The sequence below is a fragment of the Labeo rohita genome, chromosome 15 (genome assembly GCF_022985175.1).
Source record: "Labeo rohita strain BAU-BD-2019 chromosome 15, IGBB_LRoh.1.0, whole genome shotgun sequence".
Classification (NCBI taxonomy): Eukaryota; Metazoa; Chordata; class Actinopteri; order Cypriniformes; family Cyprinidae; genus Labeo; species Labeo rohita.
In genome coordinates, this window is record NC_066883.1 from 25,740,328 (window position 1) to 25,761,771 (window position 21,444).

At 36.0% G+C, this 21,444-nt stretch overlaps 2 protein-coding genes across 3 annotated transcripts; one reads left to right on the forward strand and one right to left on the reverse strand.

Moving 5' to 3' along the window:
- Positions 1-7: 7 nt before the first annotated feature.
- clip3 (CAP-GLY domain containing linker protein 3) lies at positions 8-14,925 on the forward strand. 2 transcript variants are annotated; one of them, XM_051128900.1, is made up of 14 exons: positions 8-135; positions 1,895-2,044; positions 2,202-2,341; positions 6,174-6,267; positions 6,485-6,646; positions 6,858-6,976; positions 8,062-8,298; positions 8,980-9,115; positions 9,256-9,402; positions 9,886-10,020; positions 10,159-10,282; positions 10,613-10,677; positions 12,491-12,563; positions 12,672-14,925. In XM_051128900.1, exons 2-14 carry the CDS (start codon positions 1,915-1,917, stop codon positions 12,727-12,729), a joined length of 1,620 nt encoding a protein of 539 aa, XP_050984857.1. In that variant the 5' UTR covers positions 8-135; positions 1,895-1,914; the 3' UTR covers positions 12,730-14,925. The 2 variants fall into 2 exon arrangements, with proteins under 2 accessions (XP_050984857.1, XP_050984858.1); XM_051128901.1 differs by having other exon boundaries at positions 12,675-14,925.
- A 2,343-nt stretch (positions 14,926-17,268) lies between these two features.
- Positions 17,269-18,087, reverse strand: dharma. Its single transcript, XM_051128549.1, has 3 exons — positions 17,808-18,087; positions 17,515-17,702; positions 17,269-17,403 (listed from the first exon to the last, which is right to left on the reverse strand). The coding sequence occupies exons 1-3, from the start codon at positions 18,085-18,087 to the stop codon at positions 17,305-17,307; spliced, it is 567 nt and encodes a 188-aa protein (XP_050984506.1). The 3' UTR covers positions 17,269-17,304.
- Between the last annotated feature and the right edge of the window lie 3,357 nt (positions 18,088-21,444).

The window sequence follows — 21,444 nt, forward strand, 5'->3', positions numbered from 1 at the left end:
TGGTCCAGCCGTGAGTCACAACCGTGACGCAGGCAGAGAGAAGGACAAGGCGCAGCATCCTCTCCATCCTCCATAGCACAACAACGACTGACAAAAGAGGGGAAACGAAATCACGATTTCGAGGCTTGTTATCAGGTAAGACGGATATCATTTCACTGTATCAAGTATCTGAATTTTGTTCCGAAATGACCATCTTGTTTTTTCTGCGTGAGAAAAATAGCCTGATTGTTTTTCATGTGCTGCGTGATGGAGCGTCCATGTTTTCTTGTTGACACAGGGCAAGACTGATACGCTTTATAAGGGAGTACGAGAACATACCGCAGCTGTTTTTAAATATTTAGTCGGGAAATACAGCTTTTGGATAATAGTGATAATTTATCGACGATTGAATCAATAATATTGAGAAATTGAGGACGTGCTCATTTCGTCTGTGCACGATGCATTTCTGAATACGCCCCTTTTTTTTTGGTAGAAAGTGAAATACGAAATAAAAATGCACCAGCTCATTTAAATAATATTAATAATTCAAATAATATAATAATAGTATTATGTAAGTTAAATTAAAATAATTATATTATCATGCTGTTATTTATTTGTTTTTTTTTCTATAAAATGAATATGAATATACCATCATTTACGTTTATATATACTCACTTGTTTTGAAATATTGTTTTGAGATTGCATCTTATTAGTTGATTTTTTCATTCTGAAGTTGAGAAACGTTGAATCTTTACCTTGCAGCCATTATGTAAATGAACTGAAATGATAGTGTTACTATGGATATTGTTTTTAAAGAGATTTTAATTCTAAGCACGAGATACCAAATCTATAACCGTAAGGTCTGTTTGTTTAACTAACATCTTTGTAGTGCATAAACACCATCTCTTCACCATCTGATGCAATAGAACGACATTGAAAGCACTTCCACAAACAGCTAATGTGTGAGCTTGTCATATTCGAGCAATTAAAAACCTTTGGAGGCATGCATAATGAATTATTAAAAAGAGTGAGTGATACTGAAGCTCATATTCACTTTGATCATTGCGCTGATGAAACCGTATTCAGAATAGATCAGATAGGTACTGGTATCTAGATATTTGGTGAAATAGGCATTATAAGGGATCACAGTAATATAAAGTTTAATTAAGGTCTGTAGAATTAATCAAAATATTTCTGGTAACTTCCAAACGAATTTGATTAAACAGTGGAGGACACATATTGTAGTGTTGGGCAAAGTCTAGCAGCCTCCAATTAATTTCCTGAATGTTATTTTGACGGCTGACTGAACAGAATACAGTTACAGGCGTCTGAGACATCAAAGCAAATTGCAATGACTTTTATATTCAGCATTAATCTCCAGTAAGATGGCGCAGTGGCTTGTGAAGTCCGGTCTCTCCTCTGTTACAACAGACAGTGCTGGAAGCAGTGAGTCACTCATCCTGTCCGCTAGACTCCATACTAAACTTAGAGCCTCGCTGGGAGGCATATCTGTGGCGTAGAGGTTCATGTTCATATGTCTCATATCACATATTCCCACTGTTGTTTTTAAGCAGTGATCAAACAAAAAGAATATTGAGAGTGCCAAAGGCTCAGTTCCTTTAGGGTGTGTTTACACTTGGCAGGTTTGGTTTGATTAAAATGAACTTTGGTGCAATTGCACTGCTAGTGCGGATTATTTGAATAAGGGTGAACACTGCCATCCGAACCCAGACCCGCTTTCAAATCATTGGTGCAGTTTGACATATATATGAATGCAATATGGATCAGAGACTTCTAAACAAAGCCAAAGCAGTGAAAAAATGAAATTTATGAGGACTATCATATCCAAAGTCTATAAAAGTTATGAAATTGCACTCTGTATTGTTATTTTTAACTATGCATTTTTAATGTACAGGCCACAGTCACATAACCAGAATGACTAAAGAGGAAACTTCTGAGGTGGAAGAGGCCCAGCCGGCCTCTGAGTTCATCAGTCCTAGTCATGAACCCCGCAAGAAACCCATAGTGCATCCGTCTGCACAGGCTCCACTGCCCAAGGACTATGGTGGGTTCCTCATTTAGCAGTCAGATCTACCCAGAATTATAATGAAGAATATGAAGAAATCCTGAGTTATGAAGTACTAAAATTCCACAGGGTAATGTAGTGGTAATATTATTGGCTGCTCTAATAAATTCTTGCATATTCCTTGCTTCTTTAATAGCGTTTACCTTCTTTGATCCAAATGATCCGGCCTGCATGGAGATTCTGACAGACCCTCGGACCACAATCCCAGAACTGTTCGCCATTATCCGCCAATGGGTTCCACAAGTTCAACACAAAATCGACATCATTGGCAATGAGGTGAGAAACTTCCTCTGGAGTTTCCAGCAGTATTAAAGGATTAGTTCACTTCCAGAGCAAAAATTGGATAATTTACTCACCTCCTTGTCATCCAAAATGTTCATGTCTTTCTTTCTTTAGTCGTAAAGAAATGATGTTTTTTGAGAAAAACATTTCAGGAATTTTCTCCATATAGTGGACTTCTATGGTGCGAGTTTGAACTTCCAAAATGCAGTTCAAATGCAGCTTCAAAGAGCTCTAAAGCCGAGGAAGAAGGGTCTTATCTAGTAAAGCGATTGGTCATTTGCTTAATTAAATTAATATTTATACACTTTTTAACCACACACGCTCATCTTGTCTAGCTTTCAAGACAGTTAGGGTATGTCATAAAAATCTAATTTCTCCTCCAACTTCAAATTAGTTCTACACTGCTGCAGAGGTACCGACCCAGTGTATACAAGGTAAATGTGCAAAGAAGATCAAATGCCCTTTAAAGGGGTCATCGGATGTCCATCAAGCTGATATGATTCTTTAGGGTCTTAATGAAAAGTCAATAATATACTTTGGTTAAAAATTCTCAATGGTTGTGTAAAACAACACCCGTTTTACCTTGTCAAAATCAGCTATGCAAAAATCAGCTCATTCTGGTCGAGGCTACTTTAAATGCAAATGACCTCTGCTCGCCCCACCCCTCTCTTCTCTCTGTGGAGTGACGAGCCTGTTTGCTTTAGCCGCTAAACTTGCTAACTAGCACATGATTAGGAAAGGCGATCGCAAAGATTCATAATACTCACTTCTGCTGTAAGTGAAGCTGGATCATGAATGATTTGCACGAACATAGACGCATTTATGTAGATCGGGAGGTGCACTCCCTTCACAAACAAACGTAATCTACTGCATCTTCAGCGGCTCAGATGTCGGGAGTAAATGACGACACTACATTCATTATTACATCCAGCAACACAACACCTCAATCGCTCAGTCTGAGATATTCTTGTCTGACTTACATCCCTGTTTTGGCAACGAAACTGTTACAGCTGATCTGAGGTAAAATGCTCATGTCAATCAACTATTGTGGGAGCGGCCTCTGTGGGTCGTCACAACGACAGGCATCTGAGAACAGCTCGATTTGAAAAAGGGGATATTATTTTTACAGATTAATTAAAAACCACTGCATGGATGTTTATCATTATAGGGTAGATTTGTACATACACTGCCAACACACATTAATGTTCAAACAACATGTAAAAGTGAACTTAGCATCCGATGACCCCTTTAAAAAAAAAAGGTGGTAAAACAGCGATGTAGGGCGGTTTTGAAGTTGGAGGAGAAAATGAGATGGGGAGTTTTTCGGCATATCGTAACCGTCATGATCCTGGAACATGTGCATCGCAGATCTAGACAAGACAAGCATTTGTGGTTAAAAAGTGTATAAACATGACATTAAGAAAATGACAGATCATTTCACTAGATAGGACACTTCTTCCTCGGCTGGGATCATTTAGAGCCCTTTGAAGCTGCATTTAAACTACATTTTGGAAGTTCAATCTCGCGGGCACCATAGAAGTTCACTATATGGAGAAATTTCCTGGAATGTTTTCCTCAAAAACATAATTTCTTTAAGACTGAAGAAAAAAAGACATGAACATCTTGAATGACAAGGGGGTGAGTAAATTTAAATTTTTAGTTCTGGAAGTAAACTAATCCTTTAACAGGAAACCTGCTGAAAATGTGGGCAACTAACAAAATATCTTGCATAAACATTGCATTTTTTTTACTTAATGATTAAAGACAGAGAACTATAAATAATGGCAAGTGTAGAGAGTTTTTATCCAGCTGTGGTTATTTCTGTGTAATGTGATATATCGATGAACTGATTGATAGAGTTTAGTTTCTAATCCAAGGATTGTGTTTAAACTTGTTGATGACTCTTGTCCTCGCCACTTTTTGTGAGAGTGTTTTTTTCACGCATGTCAAGGCAAATGTTTCTTGGCTTTCTTTTTTAGCTTTTTTTAATAGTGTACATGCTGGAATACAGAGTACAGACGATTAGAGCAAGATGTTATTTTGGCATGCAGCAATACTGCACAGTTACATTTGCCTTAAGCTTTATATCAACTTTTTATATTAACATTTACCAAAATGTTTTGTTTGCAGTATATGAAAATAAATGTCAGGGAATGACCCAGTCACATTTTCTTGGTTAAATAAATATTAATAAATATATATTAATTAGTCTTCCCATTGACGTCATTATATCATTCATTTAAGGAGAAGTCCACTTCCAAAACAAAGATTCACAGCGTTTGACATTAAAAAGTATATAAATTGTATTATTTTTATGAAAATAACCAATCGTTGCACTAGATAGGACCCTTCTTTCTTGGCTGGGATTGTTTACAACCGCATTTGGGATCGTTTGAAGCCACATTTAAACTGCGTTTTGGAAGTTCAAAATCGGGGCACCATACCAGTCCATTATATGGAGAAAAATGCTTTCCTCAAAAAACATAATTTTTTTACGACTGAAGAAAGAAGGATACATACACTTTTTCAGTAGTGACATGAAAAATGCGGAACAAATTGTTTTACGTAAAGTTTCTTAATTTACAAAGAAAATATAAATAATTTTTAAACTATTTTTTTAACTGAAAGAATCAAAAAGTTACTTTTAAAAGCAACAGTGGAAAAAAATACAAAAAATATTTCAATATAATTTTCATAAGTTGACATTTAGGGGTTAGGACACACCTCCCAATTGAAAGTACCCAATAAATTATTATTTTAAATATATTAAGCTTACTAATATTTTAAACATTATTGTGGGTTTCAACAGATAATAGAAGGACCTTAGTAAACGTCTAAGATTTGAATACTTAAATGTTTTTTAAATGTGTTTTTTTGGTTGTGGGACAGCAGTTTGCACCAATTCTGTAGAATGGCCCATATATATATATATATATATATATATATATGTATGTGTATATATATATATAACTCATATTCATATGCACAGTATTGCGTGTCTGTTAAGATATATGGAAAATGGATAAGGAGTTGTCTTGCTGTAGAAGGCCGTCCCTGGAGGAACTGGAGCTGCTGGGATTGACGGCAGTGGCAATAAGCCTCCTACATTTGACTGATCTCTACATTTTGTCCTGCCCTAAATCAGCTATACCTATCAGGTCTCAGTGAAGAAGAACTCTCACTGCCCACCAGTATCTGGCCTTTTGGATCATCACTTGTGATGTCTAATTAAAGTAGAGGGTTTCTTAAGTTCATAAGGTTAAAAGTTTTAACAACCTTCTTAACAAACATAACTAGCTTAAACCAGAATTTTACCTGGTTTATGTTGGTTTCAGTGGTGTCAGAGAAAAAACAGCAAACCAGACCAACTTGACCAACTTGATTTTGAGTTGTATTGTTCTGCAGGGAAATCATAGAGGATTAAAATTGTGATTATTTTGGATGCATGTCAATTTTTTTTACTTACACACATTCTTCGATGTCTTTTGGATATAAAAGAACACTCATCGTTGTTTTTTTTGCATATCAGCTCCCAAGTTTTCCACAAAATGGCTGCTATACATTAAGAAAATGCGATGTTAAGGATGACTCAGCAATAAGACTTCTTTCTATAACATGTCATGAAAATCAATTGTCTTAATTTTTCATCATTAGAGTGCATCTCGCTAATATGGCTCTCGTCCAGCTTTGAAAGTGGCCATTTGCTTTTGAAAAGCTTCATCTACTCAAGACCGTAATTGCCTGCACGTCTGCATTAGTTATTAATTGGCTTCCAGTTGCATGGAAGTCCTTCATATGTTGATCAACTCTTAATGGTATCTTTCAGATTTTAAAGCGAGGTTGCCATGTCAATGACCGTGACGGCCTGACGGATATGACTCTTCTCCACTACTGCTGCAAAGCAGGAGCTCACGGAGTGGGTGAGTGACACTGGAGTTGACGGGTGGAGGTCTTTGCACTGACTTGCAAATCTGACATTTCTCTATAATTAAGGTCATTAAAGTCTAACGGTGTCTAATTCCAAATCCTCTAAAAGCTCTAACCTTGTTGTGCATTTCACACATGCCAGCATAACAAAAGCAAATCTAGCCTGCAGCATGTGACGGTTGCTATAATAACAATGTGTTTTCCTTTCAGGTGATCCTGAGGCAGCGCTCCGGCTGTCCAATCAGCTGATTGCTCTGGGAGCTGATGTGAGTCTGCGCAGCCGTTGGACCAACATGAACGCCCTCCATTATGCAGCTTATTTTGATGTGCCAGAACTGATTCGCATTTTGCTCAAAGCCTCCAAGCCTAAAGGTAACTTCCAAAAGCAATAAACCAGATACAGTCTAGACGAATTCTCACATGCAAGCTGAGGTAGAAAATGCTAAATACTTTAGTCATTAAGAAAATGTATCATGCACAAGCAAATGACGAAGTGGCTAATGAGTATTTGGCATTTCATCACATTTTCCACTAATAAAGTAGGGTGTCTTTCAACATGTCAGTTGCTTTTCTTTCCACACAGTGATAAACTCCACCTGCAGTGACTTTTATCATGGCACAGCCCTGCATATCGCCGCCTCCAACCTTTGTCTCGGTGCTGTCAAGTGTCTGCTGGAGCATGGAGCCAATCCTACTGTCAGAGTGAGTATGATGATTTAAACTTCACTTAAATTAATCAGCCTAATTGGCTTTGCTATAAATCCACTCCGTTCATTTTGAATTAATGTTTCAGCCGTCTTTGTTGGTCTGTTTTTTGGAATACTCTCATTAGTAGACAGATCATATTATATGGACCCACTGAATTCCTAATGTTTTTGAAAAAAGTCTCTTGGCAAACCAAGACTGTATATCAGTTAAATAATGTTGTGAAATATTATTACGTTAAATATATGTTTTCTGTTTGAATATATTTTAAAATGTAAAGCATTTGCAGCATTACTCCAGTCTTCAGTGTCACATGATCCTTCAGAAATCATTCTGCTATGCTGATTTGGTGAACCATATCTTATTATTTTGTTAAAATGGATAAAAGGGATAGTTAAAGGGATGTTAAAGGGATAGTTCACCCAAAAATGAAAATTCTGTCATTGATTACTCACCCTATGCGTGCATCCTAAACTTATACAGAAGAAAGGAAGTTGTTGAATAAAGTCGTTAATTTTGTTTTTTGAGGACAAAAAGTATGCTCCTAGCTACGTAAAAATAAGATTGAACCACTGATGTCACATGGACTGTTTTAATGATGACCTTACTTCCTTTCTGGGCCTTGAACGTGGTAGTTGCGTTACTGTCTATGCAGTGTCAGAAAGCTTACAAAGATGAACGAAGGTCTTATGGGTTTGTAACAACATGAGAGTGAGTAGTTAATGACAGAATTTTCATTTTTGGGTGAGCTATTCTTTTAAAAACAATTTTTTCCAGGTTTCTATGATAGGTAAGTTCAGTAGAATAATATTTATTTAAAATTGAAAACTTTTGTAACATTATAAATGTCTTTACTGTCACTTTTGATCAAATTAATGCAATATAAGTATTAATTTCTTTTCAAATTTCTAACTTACTGACCACAAACTGTTGAACAGTATTGAATATTTACTAAAAATGATTAAAAACTGAACTGTGATTTATGTTATGTACCCAGCAGGTAATGTCTGTAATCTCAAAAGTATAATAAATACTTGTCTGGTTGGACTATCACTAACAAATCTAAACTTTGCATGTTACAGAATGATAAGGGTCAAGACCCTGCCGAGGTTGTCCCTGACCCGATGGATATGAGTCTGGATAAAGCCGAGGCCGCCATGGTGGCTAAAGAGCTGAAACAGTTGCTGCTGGACGCAGTGCCGCTCAGCTGTAACCTGCCCCGTGCCACCCTGCCCAACTATGACAACATCCCTGGCAACCTCATGTTGTCCTCCCTGGGCCTCAAACTAGGGGACCGTGTGGTGCTGGACGACACAAAGGTGAGATATAGAGATAATCTGAAGGACCATAGAGAAGACCTAGAAGAAGATACAGTTGACATCAAAAGTTTACATACACACGTTAATTATTTTACCAAAATAAGAGGGATCATACAAAATGCATCCTATTTTTATTTAGTACTGACCTGAATAAGATATTTCACACAAAAACATTTACATATAGTCCACTAAAGAAACTTATAGTTGAATTTATAAAAATTAAAAGTTTAAAAGTTTACATACACTTGATTCTTAATACTGTGTTTAGTGGTAGTTGTTCATGAATCCCCTGTTTGTCCTGAACAGTTAAACTGCCTTCTGGTCCCACAAATTGGTTTTTCAGCATTTCTGTGTATTTGAACTCTTTCCAACAATGACTGTATGATATATAAACTTTTTATAATTTATAAGATCAGAGTAAATTTAACTTATTTTGTCTTTTGGGAAACATGTAAGTATCTTCTGTAGCTTCTGAAGGGCGGTACTAAATAAAAAAAAAAGATATTTAGGCAAAATAAGAAAAATGTGCACATCTTCATTCTGTTCAAAAGTTTTCACCCCCCAGCTTTTAATGCATCGTGTTTCCTTCTGAAGCATCAGTGAGCATTTGAACCTTCTGTAATAGTTGCATGTGAGTCCCTCAGTTGTCAGTATGTATAAAACAGTGCCTCTTTCCTGCAGACTGGCACTCTCCGTTTCTGTGGCACCACTGAGTTTGCTAGTGGGCAATGGGTTGGTATTGAGCTGGACGAGCCGGAGGGCAAGAATGACGGAAGTGTGGGTGGGATCCGCTATTTTATCTGCCCCCCAAAACAAGGTGTTCTTTCAAATTCTGCATTATAAAAGTGATTTTATAATTATTATAATGACAACAGCAAGCATGTAATTCAGACTGATTGCATTATTCGGATGAAATAATCTAGAGTTTAACATTTGGTGTACACGTCTATTCTTCAGGCATCTTCGCCCCTGTGTCAAAAATCAGCAAAGCTCTTGAGCAGACTCCCTCTTCAGTCACCTCCACCCCAAAAACCCCTCGCATGGATTTGTCTCGCGTAACCGGCAAGATCAAGAAAGAGAAAAAAGAGAAAGATCGTGAAAAGAGTGAGTGATAACATCTATGTGTGATTTGAAGTTCTCTGTTGTCCAAGGTTCATCTTCTATCAGATTGTTATCAAATCATTGTTTAGACTCAAGTTAATGTGTGACCACTTTAACTAACTCTCTTATGCTCACCAAGCCTGCGTTTATTTGATTAACATGCAGTAAAAACAATAATATAGTGAAATATTATTACAATTTTAAAGACCTGTTTTCAACTTTAATACATTTTAAAATGTAGTTTATTCCTTTGATGACAGTTGAATTTTTAGCAGCCGTTAATCCAGTCTTCAGAGTCAAATGATCCTTCAGAAATCGTTTTAATATTTTGAAGTTTATATTAAAATTGAAAGTAGCTCCTCTAAATTGTAATGATATTTCACAATATTACAGTCTGTACTGCATTTTTGCAGCCTTGGTGATCATAAGAGACTAGTGTGTATCTGAAGTTTGTCATCTGAGACATTTGATTTGCTTCTCCACCAGCTCCAAGAAAGAAATCTTTGTCCGGGGTCAGTTTGGATCCTGATGGAGTTAAGGTTGAGGTTGGGGATCAGGTGTTGGTGGCAGGCCAAAAGCAAGGGATTGTTCGCTTTTTTGGCAAGACAGACTTTGCTCCCGGTATGTCTGAGATAATGATATAATGATAATGGTGACACAATGATTTGCAATTCCCTTATAATTAATATGAATCACATAGAAGTACAATGATGTATGGCAAGTATTTTGAATTTTGCGTGTATGGATTCTTGTCATCAGGATATTGGTTTGGCGTGGAGTTGGAGCAGCCCACTGGAAAGCATGATGGCAGTGTATTTGGAGTGCGTTACTTTCACTGTTTGCCCAAATATGGGGTTTTTGCACCACCATCCCGTGTTCAGAGGTAAAATATTTAGCATGAATCAGAATTGTTTTTTAAGAATACACAACTTCGGTTACAATAAATAAGGACATGTTGTACTGTTTTGATTACAGAATATAAGCAGACCATGCTTTTCATTTAGCTTTTATTCCTGAAAAGCAAAAACATGTGCTGTAATGTTTCACTGTTTATGAAAGGAAAATGATAAAGTACCAAAACAATGTTAGGGGACGGGGCCTAAGCTGTCTGAAGTCTTTATGAGACCATCTTGTGTAAAGTAAAGAGACATTTAGTCAAATGTTAATTTAAACAATATGTCGAAGTTACACATTTAATCTTTTAATCTTGCAGAATTGCAGGGCCCAAAGATCCTCAGGGTGATGGGACACTAGTGAAGAAAGTGCACCAGGTGACTAGTAAGTACAGCGATAAGAGCATGTTCTTCTTCTGGTATAATTCACCCAGAAATGAAAATTCTGTCATAATTTCTCACCCTCATGTCATTGCAAACCTCCGTTTACTTCAGAACACAAATTAAGACATTTTTAATGAAATCCAAAAGCTTTCTGACCCTGCATAGAAAGCAATGCAACTGACACACGTTCAAGACCTACAAAAGGTAGCAACAGGATTCATACAAGGTGCTTTTAAGTGCTTAAGTGCTTTTTTTAAATGTAAGGACTGGAAAACCCTAGAAAATAGGAATATTCCTAAAGAGGTACTATCTATATCTGTATCTATAAAATAAGGATTTCATTTTTTTTTAAATCTTTTCACGCAGTTCAAAAAACATACTTTTTTCCCTTATTTCAGTTAATGTTATAAAACTATCGAACTAAACCAGTAGCAGTAGTGATTATGTTGTGTAAACATGGCTGAAGACGCGAAAAGAGGAACAGATGAACCAAATCAATTGAGTTTTTTATGCTGGAGCCGCTCCGATTGATTCAAACTCGTGACTTCGATCATGCATTTTAAGCGATTCACTAGCCAAAAAAACATTAATTTTCGAATTTCGATATCGCTTGTAGTGATGGGTGAAACGGAGCTTTTTACGAAACTCTGAATCAGTTGAACCATTGCGTCGCAAAATGATTCACTGTTTCGAAGTGCTCCATTCGAATCACGTATTGCAGATCATTCCTTTCAGATCGGACATTGAAGCGGGTTTGCGAATCGTTTAACTCAGATTGGGACTTTAAATCACGTATTGCAAATCATTTGATTCAGATCAAGACTTTGGTGCGGGTTCGTGAATCATTTGATTCATTCCGTCACTTTTCAGATCAGTGTTTCAGATCATTTTTCAGAGCGGTTTAAACAGTAGAAAACATCAAACAATTAAGGCAGTGTAATTATAAAAACAAAACAAAAACAAAAAATAAAGTATACACAAATACAAATACCTTAAAAAAATTAACCATGGTTTTACTGTAGTAGAAATGTGTAGTATACTTTAATAGTAATACTTTGCATGTGCTTCACTTTATGTTTGCCATTTCGTTTTATTAGTATATTTTTATTGATCTGTTTATCGTTTTAGGATTTGAAAGAGAAGACACTGATAAGTTAGATCTCTAATTAAAGTCCTTGAAAATCTAAAAAGTAGTGCTTGAAAATCCTTGAAAGTTCTGGAATTTAATTTTACAGTGTCTATACAAAACCTGTATTAAGGATATCGTTAACAGAGAAGAAATTGTTGAATAAAGTCGTTATTTTTGTTTTCTTCACGCACAAAAGTTTTCTCGTAGCCTCATAACATTACGGTTGAACCACTGATGTGACATGGACTATTTTAACAATGTCCTTACTACTTTTCCGGGCCTTGAAAGTGTTAGTTGCTGTCTATGCAAAGTCAGAGAGCTCTTGGATTTCATCAAAAATATTATTTTGTGTTCTGAAGATGAATGAATGTCTTATGGGTTTGGAACGACATGAGGGTGATTCATTTCCTGTATATTTTCTTTCCCTATTTTTAAAGCAACACTTTTTCACAATCCAAGTGTGTGCTTTAGTATAAATAAACAACAGTTAAGCATACAGTGACCCCTGTTGTTCATAATGTGTAATAGCAAGTATTTTTTTCTCTCTGTTTTGAAGTTCAACATCAACTGCATGATTGCATGTTGAGCAGAAATATAAAAAAATCATTATACAATATGCATAGTCCCACATGGCAATCTCAGGTGCATGGTTGTAATGTTTGCCTGTGTTCATCCTCTTCCGCAGTGTCCCAGCCGAAGCGTAATTTTAATGCGATGCGTTCACCGAAAGACATAACATCTGAAAGTTCCATATCCAGGTATGCTTGTGTCCCAGAAATCTGTTTGGCTGCAGCTGTGAATCTATAATGTATCCTGCGTTGCAAAATTAAACAGCATTTTACATTCATGATCTGTTTCTGTTATAGCAGGTTGCTGTTCTGTTGCTGGTTTCCCTGGATGCTCCGTGCAGAGATGCAGTCCTAAATCCACTGGTTACATCTTTAATTCCGTCTCCCCCTCTTTTTTGTTCCTTGCATACTCTGTGTACTTCCATTATTCATATGTGCTTCTCTCTGTGAACTACCCAGACTGCTGTCCTGCCCCTTTGACGGCAACTCAATAGCAAAAAAATAGTGCCTTGTCAAGTAACTAAACGTCCTGCATTCCGATGATCGAATTATAGTTGAACAATCTTTTATGAGACAAAATAAGGGAAAGTCATTCCTACTAAAAGCCATTCATATCTCTATATCTATCCACTCTGGGGTTTTTTTTTCACTAAACCACTGTGGGTAGATTATTGGCAGTATTCAAGTTTGATAATACAGTCATAATCCACAAAATTAGGCTTGTACGTCTGTTTTAATTTGTAAAGGTGCTTTTTTGTTTGTAAACATGCTGCTGTATTATGCACCTTTGCTGTCTTACTTTACAGTATTTTGTAGTATACAGACTTTGTTTTATAAGTTTCATATGCCTTTAAATAAACTAGTAGGTGACATTATTATTAATGAATATCTGAAAACATAAAATATGTTTCATTGTAACTGTAACTGTAAGAGGGGTTTTGCCATTGGAGCCCAATGCTTTCTTCATCTACAGTGAAGCGTACAGCTTAAAATATAGAAAATGTTGCATGAAACAAGCAGGCATGAGCACGTTTTTAGGTCATAAACTGCTCTGAAATGAGGTGAGAGTCCTGCTATGGATATTATAAGCTAATAAATTACATCTCATTTAATTAAACTCAACCACTAAACCAAAGCGCAACCGCCACGATATAGCAAAAACTAAATTATCTTCAAAATAATGTACTTTTAAAAAGGCATGTTTTCATAAAAAAACGAGGTGGCAATTAAAGGATTCGTCTATTTTAGAAACCCAAATAACCATACGAATCACAATCATGTTTCTCTCACCAAAAAAAACTACATATACTTCATCTAAAATAGTTTAAAGTGAAGTACAGTTTATATTTTAACATAAATCCTCATCTATTGTCTGTATAGAAGCTGTTAGGCCAGACTACCTATTCCTTCTCTCTGAGTTTTAACTTGGATCAGTTTTGTAAATGCTGTTCTTTAAAAATCCTGATTGTGAAAACAGTATGTGCTTATGATATCGTAGTCAAGTGTGTGGGTGATGATAACAGCAATATTTACTCTTGTGTCAACTTGCTATATGAATATGGATAGAAACTCTGTCTACTTTATTAACACCTATGGAAGCACAGCATGAGTAAAAGTGTCTGTCCCTACTAGATGACCACCTGGGATCAACCGACGATAGGTAAAATCACTACAGCGATCCCAGAGCGGGCAGATTTTGTTAAGGAGAGAATAAAAAACAACAGCTTGGCTTGTGCACTCTCCTCTCTTGTGAACACTTGGTCAACTGCACTGATTTACAAAAAAGAGCAACTTGCAAAATACTGCTTGAGCAGGTCTGAACAGCTTTTGATTTCTTCAGCCGCCATGCCATTGTTTCGTTAAAGAATCTGTGTGGTAGGTTTAGCATTGATACCGTAGTGAGTAGAATAGTGCATCTTCTGATGGAGTGCAAAGGTCAGCTCACAACAAACCCTGAAATTGTGCATTATCATTTTGTGACTTCTAGAGTACAGTATATTGCTTTATGGTGACTTCAAATTGTAGAAAGTATCAATATGTTGCTGTTATTATCTTAATTTCAGGACACATTCCGTTTTTTGATGCCAAAAGGAGAGTTAAAAGTATGACTGTAAATTGACTATTTCATATGTAAGTATCTCGCACTGACTGGCTCACCCTTCACGCTTTCAGAGAGTTTCAATGTCACATCTAGCATCGTCAGCAAAGCTTTCTGTCATTTTCTATCCAGTTGTGTAATTGGTATAGTTCATTTGTAAACATTTTTTCGTCTGAGAAAATATCTATTTTAATAATTTCACAAGGTACTTTTTTAACGTCCTGTGCTTTGTGTTTTCATGTTAACTATACTCTGTAAATCAAATTAATGTGGAACTTATCATGAATTCGGTTTTGGATTTGATGGACAACATAACTGTACTGCATGCTGTGTATACATTTGCAGGTTTCTTTTTCCTACAGTATATCAGCATGAAAAAGCTTATTAATTACTAAGTGAAACTCTATCCTGACTATGGATATATGACTAATAAACATTAGTGTTTTATACTTAGTTTGACTGTGTTGTTTTGATTGATCATACAATTAATCATCTATAGCGTATCTATTAGGAGTGTTAAGGTACATTCATACCAGAACTTTTTAGTACGCATGTTACCTCACGATTTGGTCAGTTAACTGGATGTGCAGCCATATTGACGATACTCGGATGTAAACAACATTGATTGCAGGGTAAATGTACTACTGAATATGTTGTTCTGCTAATTTATGCTGTCTAAACCATGGAAAAAAACGTGGAAGCTGCTAAATTGTATAGAGAAAGACTTAGTAAGCAGGAAAGGGTGTAATATTTTGACAAACTAAAGTTAACAGGTGGTAAAGATACATACGAGCAGTAATTAAGATATTAGCCTAATATTTCACATACCTGATCAGACATGATAAGAACAAACACGAATGTTGTCAAGATTCTTGCCCTCCCTGGTGAAAAAAACAGCATATGCTGGTATGTATGTTTTGATGCTGGGAGCTGGTTAGGTAGGTTTTGATGCTGGTTTAAGCTGGTCCTTTGCTGGGTTATGCTGGTCCTTAGCTGGTTTAAGATGGTCCTTTGCTGGTTTTTGCTGGTCATGTTGCTGGTCAAGGACCAGCATGAACCAGCAAAGGACCAGCATAAACCTGCTAAGGACCAGCATGCTGGAATGCTGCTTAGGTAGGTTTTGATGCTGGTTTAAGATGGGTCTTTGCTGGTTTATGATGGTTCTTTGCTGGTTTATGCTGGTCCTTAGCTGGTTTAAGCTGGTCCTTTGCTGGTTTTTGCTGGTCATGTTGCTGGTCAAGGACCAGCATGAACCAGCATGCAGGTTTTGATGCTGGTTTAAGATGGGTCTTTGCTGGTTTATGATGGTTCTTTGCTGGTTTATGGACCAGCATAAACCAGCATGAACCAGCAAAGGACCAGCATAAACCTGGACCAGCATGCTGGAATGCTGCTTAGGTAGGTTTTGATGCTGGTTTAAGATGGGTCTTTGCTGGTTTATGATGGTTCTTTGCTGGTTTATGCTGGTCCTTAGCTGGTTTAAGCTGGTCCTTTGCTGGTTTTTGCTGGTCATGTTGCTGGTCAAGGACCAGCATGATGTTGCTGGTCACATGAACAGCAAAGGACCAGCATAAACCAGCTAAGGACCAGCATGCTGGAATGCTGCTTAGGTAGGTTTTGATGCTGGTTTAAGATGGGTCTTTGCTGGTTTATGATGGTTCTTTGCTGGTTTATGCTGGTCCTTAGCTGGTTTAAGCTGGTCCTTTGCTGGTTTTTGCTGGTCATGTTGCTGGTCAAGGACCAGCATGAACCAGCAAAGGACCAGCATAAACCTGCTAAGGACCAGCATGCTGGAATGCTGCTTAGGTAGGTTTTGATGCTGGTTTAAGATGGGTCTTTGCTGGTTTATGATGGTTCTTTGCTGGTTTATGCTGGTCCTTAGCTGGTTTAAGCTGGTCCTTTGCTGGTTTTTGCTGGTCATGTTGCTGGTCAAGGACCAGCATGAACCAGCTAAGGACCAGCATGCTGGAATGCTGGTTAGGTAGGTTTTGATGCTGGTTTAAGCTGGTCCTTTGATGGTTTATGCTGGCCCTTAGCTGGTTCATGCTGGTCCTTGACCAGCAACATGACCAGCAAAAACCAGCAAAGGACCAGCTTAAACCAGCATCAAAACCTACCTAACCAGCATTCCAGCATCAAAACATACATACCAGCATATGCTGTTTTTTTCACCAGGGCTGTAAATCCTGGTTCAGTTTGGCCAACCACAAACGACTTTTGTCCCTCAGACAGCTTTTTGCACCCTTCTCCTTGATTTGTTTTAAACTTTTGCCAGTTTATAGTACTCCAAATGTGTTTTCCTGGTCCTACCGATTAGAACAGCCCAAACGTGACAGTAATTGACCATTTTCAGCAGCAATAATCAGCAAAATATGCAAGTTTCCTTTGGTTCAGTGGCATTGTTTACGTTCAGTGCCGCCAATATGGCCGACTGATGACGCGTTGTGAAAACACTCCATATGGAGAAAATGAGCAGTAGGCTACTGGTAAAACCGTTTGCACTACAAACCAGTGTGTTCATAATTAAGATAATACATTAAAATAATATTGTGAAACACACCAATTTGCAATATCAAGCAGGAAAACTAACTTTATCTGCAAGCGGATGAGACCGGAAGCGAACCCATAAAATGTACAAATGGCCGCGTTCGCTCTTACGGGAAAAATAAGGTGGAAAGACAAAGAGACAAAATCAACCGAATTACCTAATAATTGAAACTGAAGTTTATTTTACTGAGAAAAAGCGTTTATTCGTATAAAATGTACATATTTTTACACTGTAAACAAAAGTGTACTGTTAACAATAGCTATTGAGTCTGTGTTGATAATAAATTAATCTGATTCAGGATGATCATCGGGAGCGCGCCTCGTGTTTTTGTCTGGGCAGGTTGTCTGTCTCTTTCTACGTGCACGTCGGTTCTTGAACCAGACCTAAAATTAAAAAAAAAAAAAGGATTTTAGTCATTTTAATTTTTGAGATATAAACGTTAGCACAAAGTATGAACTATTATTAGAGTACACAGATAAATTGCGCTTTCTTACCCGCACGGTCTCCTCGCTGAGGCCGGTGTTCTTTGCTAACTCCGCCCGGGTTTCAGCGCTCGGGTAGTCGGTGGTTGCGAAGAGTCGTTCGAGCTGCTCCGTCTGGTTGTCGGTGAAAACCGTTCGGATTCGACAGCGCTGTCTCTGAGGTACAGTTTGATGACACTGATTTTCAGCTGTATCACAACCTAAAGGTTTAAAAAGATATATACGAATTATGAACACAAAAATGAATTATATTTTTTAAATAAATAAAGTTTTAAAAAAGAAAATAAAAAGGGGGCAATGCATACCTGATACCGCAAAAGGCCACGGTTGACTTGCATAGTAAGCCGGTTGATAATAAGAGACTGGAACACAGCAGCTGTACATTCCTGCATTCCATGATGGAGCTGGAAAGTTCAGCATCAGTGCTGTGTGGTCACAACAACCCCTACATCCATCCTGGTACAGTTTGTTCAAGTGCCCTGGGAAATCCTGAGGAGATGCTGGATGATCCACTCCAGGTGATTCTTTGCTGGCGTCTCCCAAGATGTAGTCAATAGAGAAGTTTGAAAATTTCTGAGTTGCCATGTTCAAGTAGGGGCCTGCAGAAGCTGCTGTGACTATGTACTCTCTTCTCTTGCTCTCTCAATAATGACATGGAACTGGGGAGATGTATTTGTACCCCCTGTATCGTTTTAACTGAGGTATTAATGTATTTAATATTGGTCCATTAACACCTCTTTGTAAAGGTGGAAGTCAAAGGAAATTAACTTTTGAAGATCCACTTTGAAGATCCTTAAACCCCTTTTAACCTGACACTTCAATTTCACCTCTGATGATACTTATGGATGCTTATTGATCACACTTCAATACTTTAGAAGAAGTTAGTGGCCTGCATACATCAGAATATTGATTTTATAGGCTACAGTTTACTGACATTACAGCAATCGTTTAAATATGTTAAATATAAAGGAGTATGATAAAAATGGCTATTTTGTATATATATATATATAATATTTTATTATATACATACAAAGTATATTCTGTAAAATTGTATTTTATTTAATTGTATTTTATTTTAATAAATAAATGAATAATCATAAAAGGCGATTGAAAAGCATACGGAAACAGATTTACGTAAACCTGTACATTAATTTATTTTCAGATTTATATCATTTTAAAATTTTAATAAAATAAAGTTTTACCTCAAGGTACATATTTTAATTGTTTTTTATTTTGATAGATAGATAGATAGATAGAATCATTAAAAGACTGAAAAGCATACGGAAACATTACGTAATTACGTAAACGTAGGATTTATGTAAAGATTTATATAAAATTTAAATGTTAATAAAATTGTTTATAGAAAATTATATACTCACTTGTGGGTATAAAAAGGATGCTGTGTTAATTATGTTAGTTTATACTGGATAAAGCTTTATATGATGTTTATTATAATAGGTCTGAGGAATAAAGAAATAACTTTGATGACACTTGTTCAAAGGGACGCGTGCGCTTTGAACGTGTGACGTCATCATCGGCGTTCACTGACGTTAAAAAGATAAAAGTCGTTTTATTGTAGCTTTTCAAAGAGGTCAAAAGTGCTTTGATTTGTTTGTTCTTTCATGGCCATTTTCATATGTGTTATAATAATACTTTAACGTAGGCCATGCTATTAAACGAGACCTGCTGCTTATAATGAAAATGATCAATGAGTGTTATTTTTCTGTAAAGAGTTACACCAGTCAGTTACACAAACCTATTATACTGACTGAGATATCTATAATAAATAAGTGAATAAATGTCGCCATCTTGTGGTATCATTAAGGAAGTTTGATAAAACATAAATAAACAAATGAATGAATAAATTCAAAACAGCAAGATTTTTAATGTTTGTCAAGAAGTGTCTTCTGCTCACCAAGCCTGCATTTATTTGATCAAAAAACAGCAAATTTTTGAAATATATTTGCTATTTAAAATAAGTTTTTTATTTGAATATATTTTAAAATGTAATTTATTCATGTGATCAAAGCTGAATTTTTAGCACCATTACTCCAGTCACATGATCCTTCAGAAATCATTCTAATATTCTTATTTGCTGCTCAAAACACTAATACTATTATTATTATGCATATTAAAAACTGTTTTCTGGTTTCAGTTTTTCAGGATACTTTGATAAAAAGATCCAAAGATCATAATTTATCTAAAATAAAAAGCTTTTGTAACATTAAAAAATATACCATTCAAAAGCTTGGAGTCAGTATATATATATATTTTTTTATAGAAATTAAAACTTTTATTTAACAAGGATGCTTTAAATTGATCAAAATTGATGATTTATAATGTAAGACATTTATAATGTTACAAAATATTTCTATTTCAGATAAATGCTGTTCTTCTGATATTTCTATTCATCAAAGAAACCTGAAAAAATTCTATTCAGCTGTTTTCAACATAATAATCATAATAATAATAATAAATGTTTTTTGAGCAGCATATTAGAATATTAGAATAATTTCTGAAGGATCATATGACTGGAGTAATGATGCTAAAAATTCAGCTTTGAAATCACAGAAATAAATGACATGTTAAAATATATTCAAATAGAAAGCAGTTATTTCAAATAGTAAAATATTTCAAAATTGTACTGTTTTTGCTGTATTTTGGATCAAATAAATGCAGGCTTGGTGAGAAGAAGAGACTTCTTTAAAAACATTAAAAATCTTACTGTTCAAAAACTTTGTTTGGTAGTGTAAATAAATAAATACCTTACAACAATTTTAATAAAAACACACAAAAAAAATAATAATAATACAAATAGCTCCCTTTTACCCATTAACTTTTATGATTATAAAGCAAGATCATAAACAATATTAAGTGTTAGCATTTTTTAAATAGTCTTTTGGACAGCATAAAGAAAGGATTGTGTTATTATATTATCACTAAAAAAGGCCACTGTTTGTGGATAGAGGAATTATTCAAAAACCTCCAGCGTTACATATGTGCTGCATGCCAATAAATCAGGGTTAACTCAAGATTAAATGATCATGGTTATTTTAAAGCACAAGCCGCAGCTGTAGCTTAGGGACGTCACGAGCGGTTAGTCTGTGTTGACTGAGAGAGTGTGTATTTTAAAAACCAGCAGATTCTCCCAATATAACTCAGCTTACATCATTAATATTCGATTCTTTTTAAGCTACTTGGGCTTACAAAGAATTCACATGAAAATCCCACTGAGCGGATATTGGTTTTGCCTCTTTGCCAGATGAGATCATTTGATAATCTGCAAGGCCCACACAGCACATACTATAGACAGAAAATGAAAATTCTACATGTTCTTTATTGTACAGAGGATTTTTGATGTATTAAATACAAATGTACTATTATGAACTTGAATTCCCTGACATATCCATATCCGGGTGGAATAGATCTGTTACAGTTCTTTTGCCGGTCAAAAGTTTTTGAACAGTAAGATTTTTAATGTCTCTTTTGCTCACCAAGCCTGCATTTATTTGATCCAAAGTACAGCAAAAATTTAAAATAGTTTACTGTTTAAAATAACTGTTTTATATTTGAATATATTGTAAAATGTAATGTATTCCTGTGATTTCAAAGCTGAATTTTTAGTATCATTACTCCAGTCACATGATCCTTCAGCAATCATTCTAATATTCTGATTTGCTGGTAGTATGTATGAAAGGTTCAGATCATAACAACTTGTAAACTCTGTTTGATACATGAAGGACTCATTAAATCAAAGAGGGATTATTATTCCAACAGCAGGATAAAAGAGCACATATGCCTATATGTTAATCAGTCAGTATCTTCCACTTCAAAATCAGTCAACAAAAGTACAGAAACTCACACTAAACAAGCCTCATTTGCATGATAAAGGCAGCAGTCTGATTCAGAGCATTGAACTGAATCATATGGTTGACCCATATT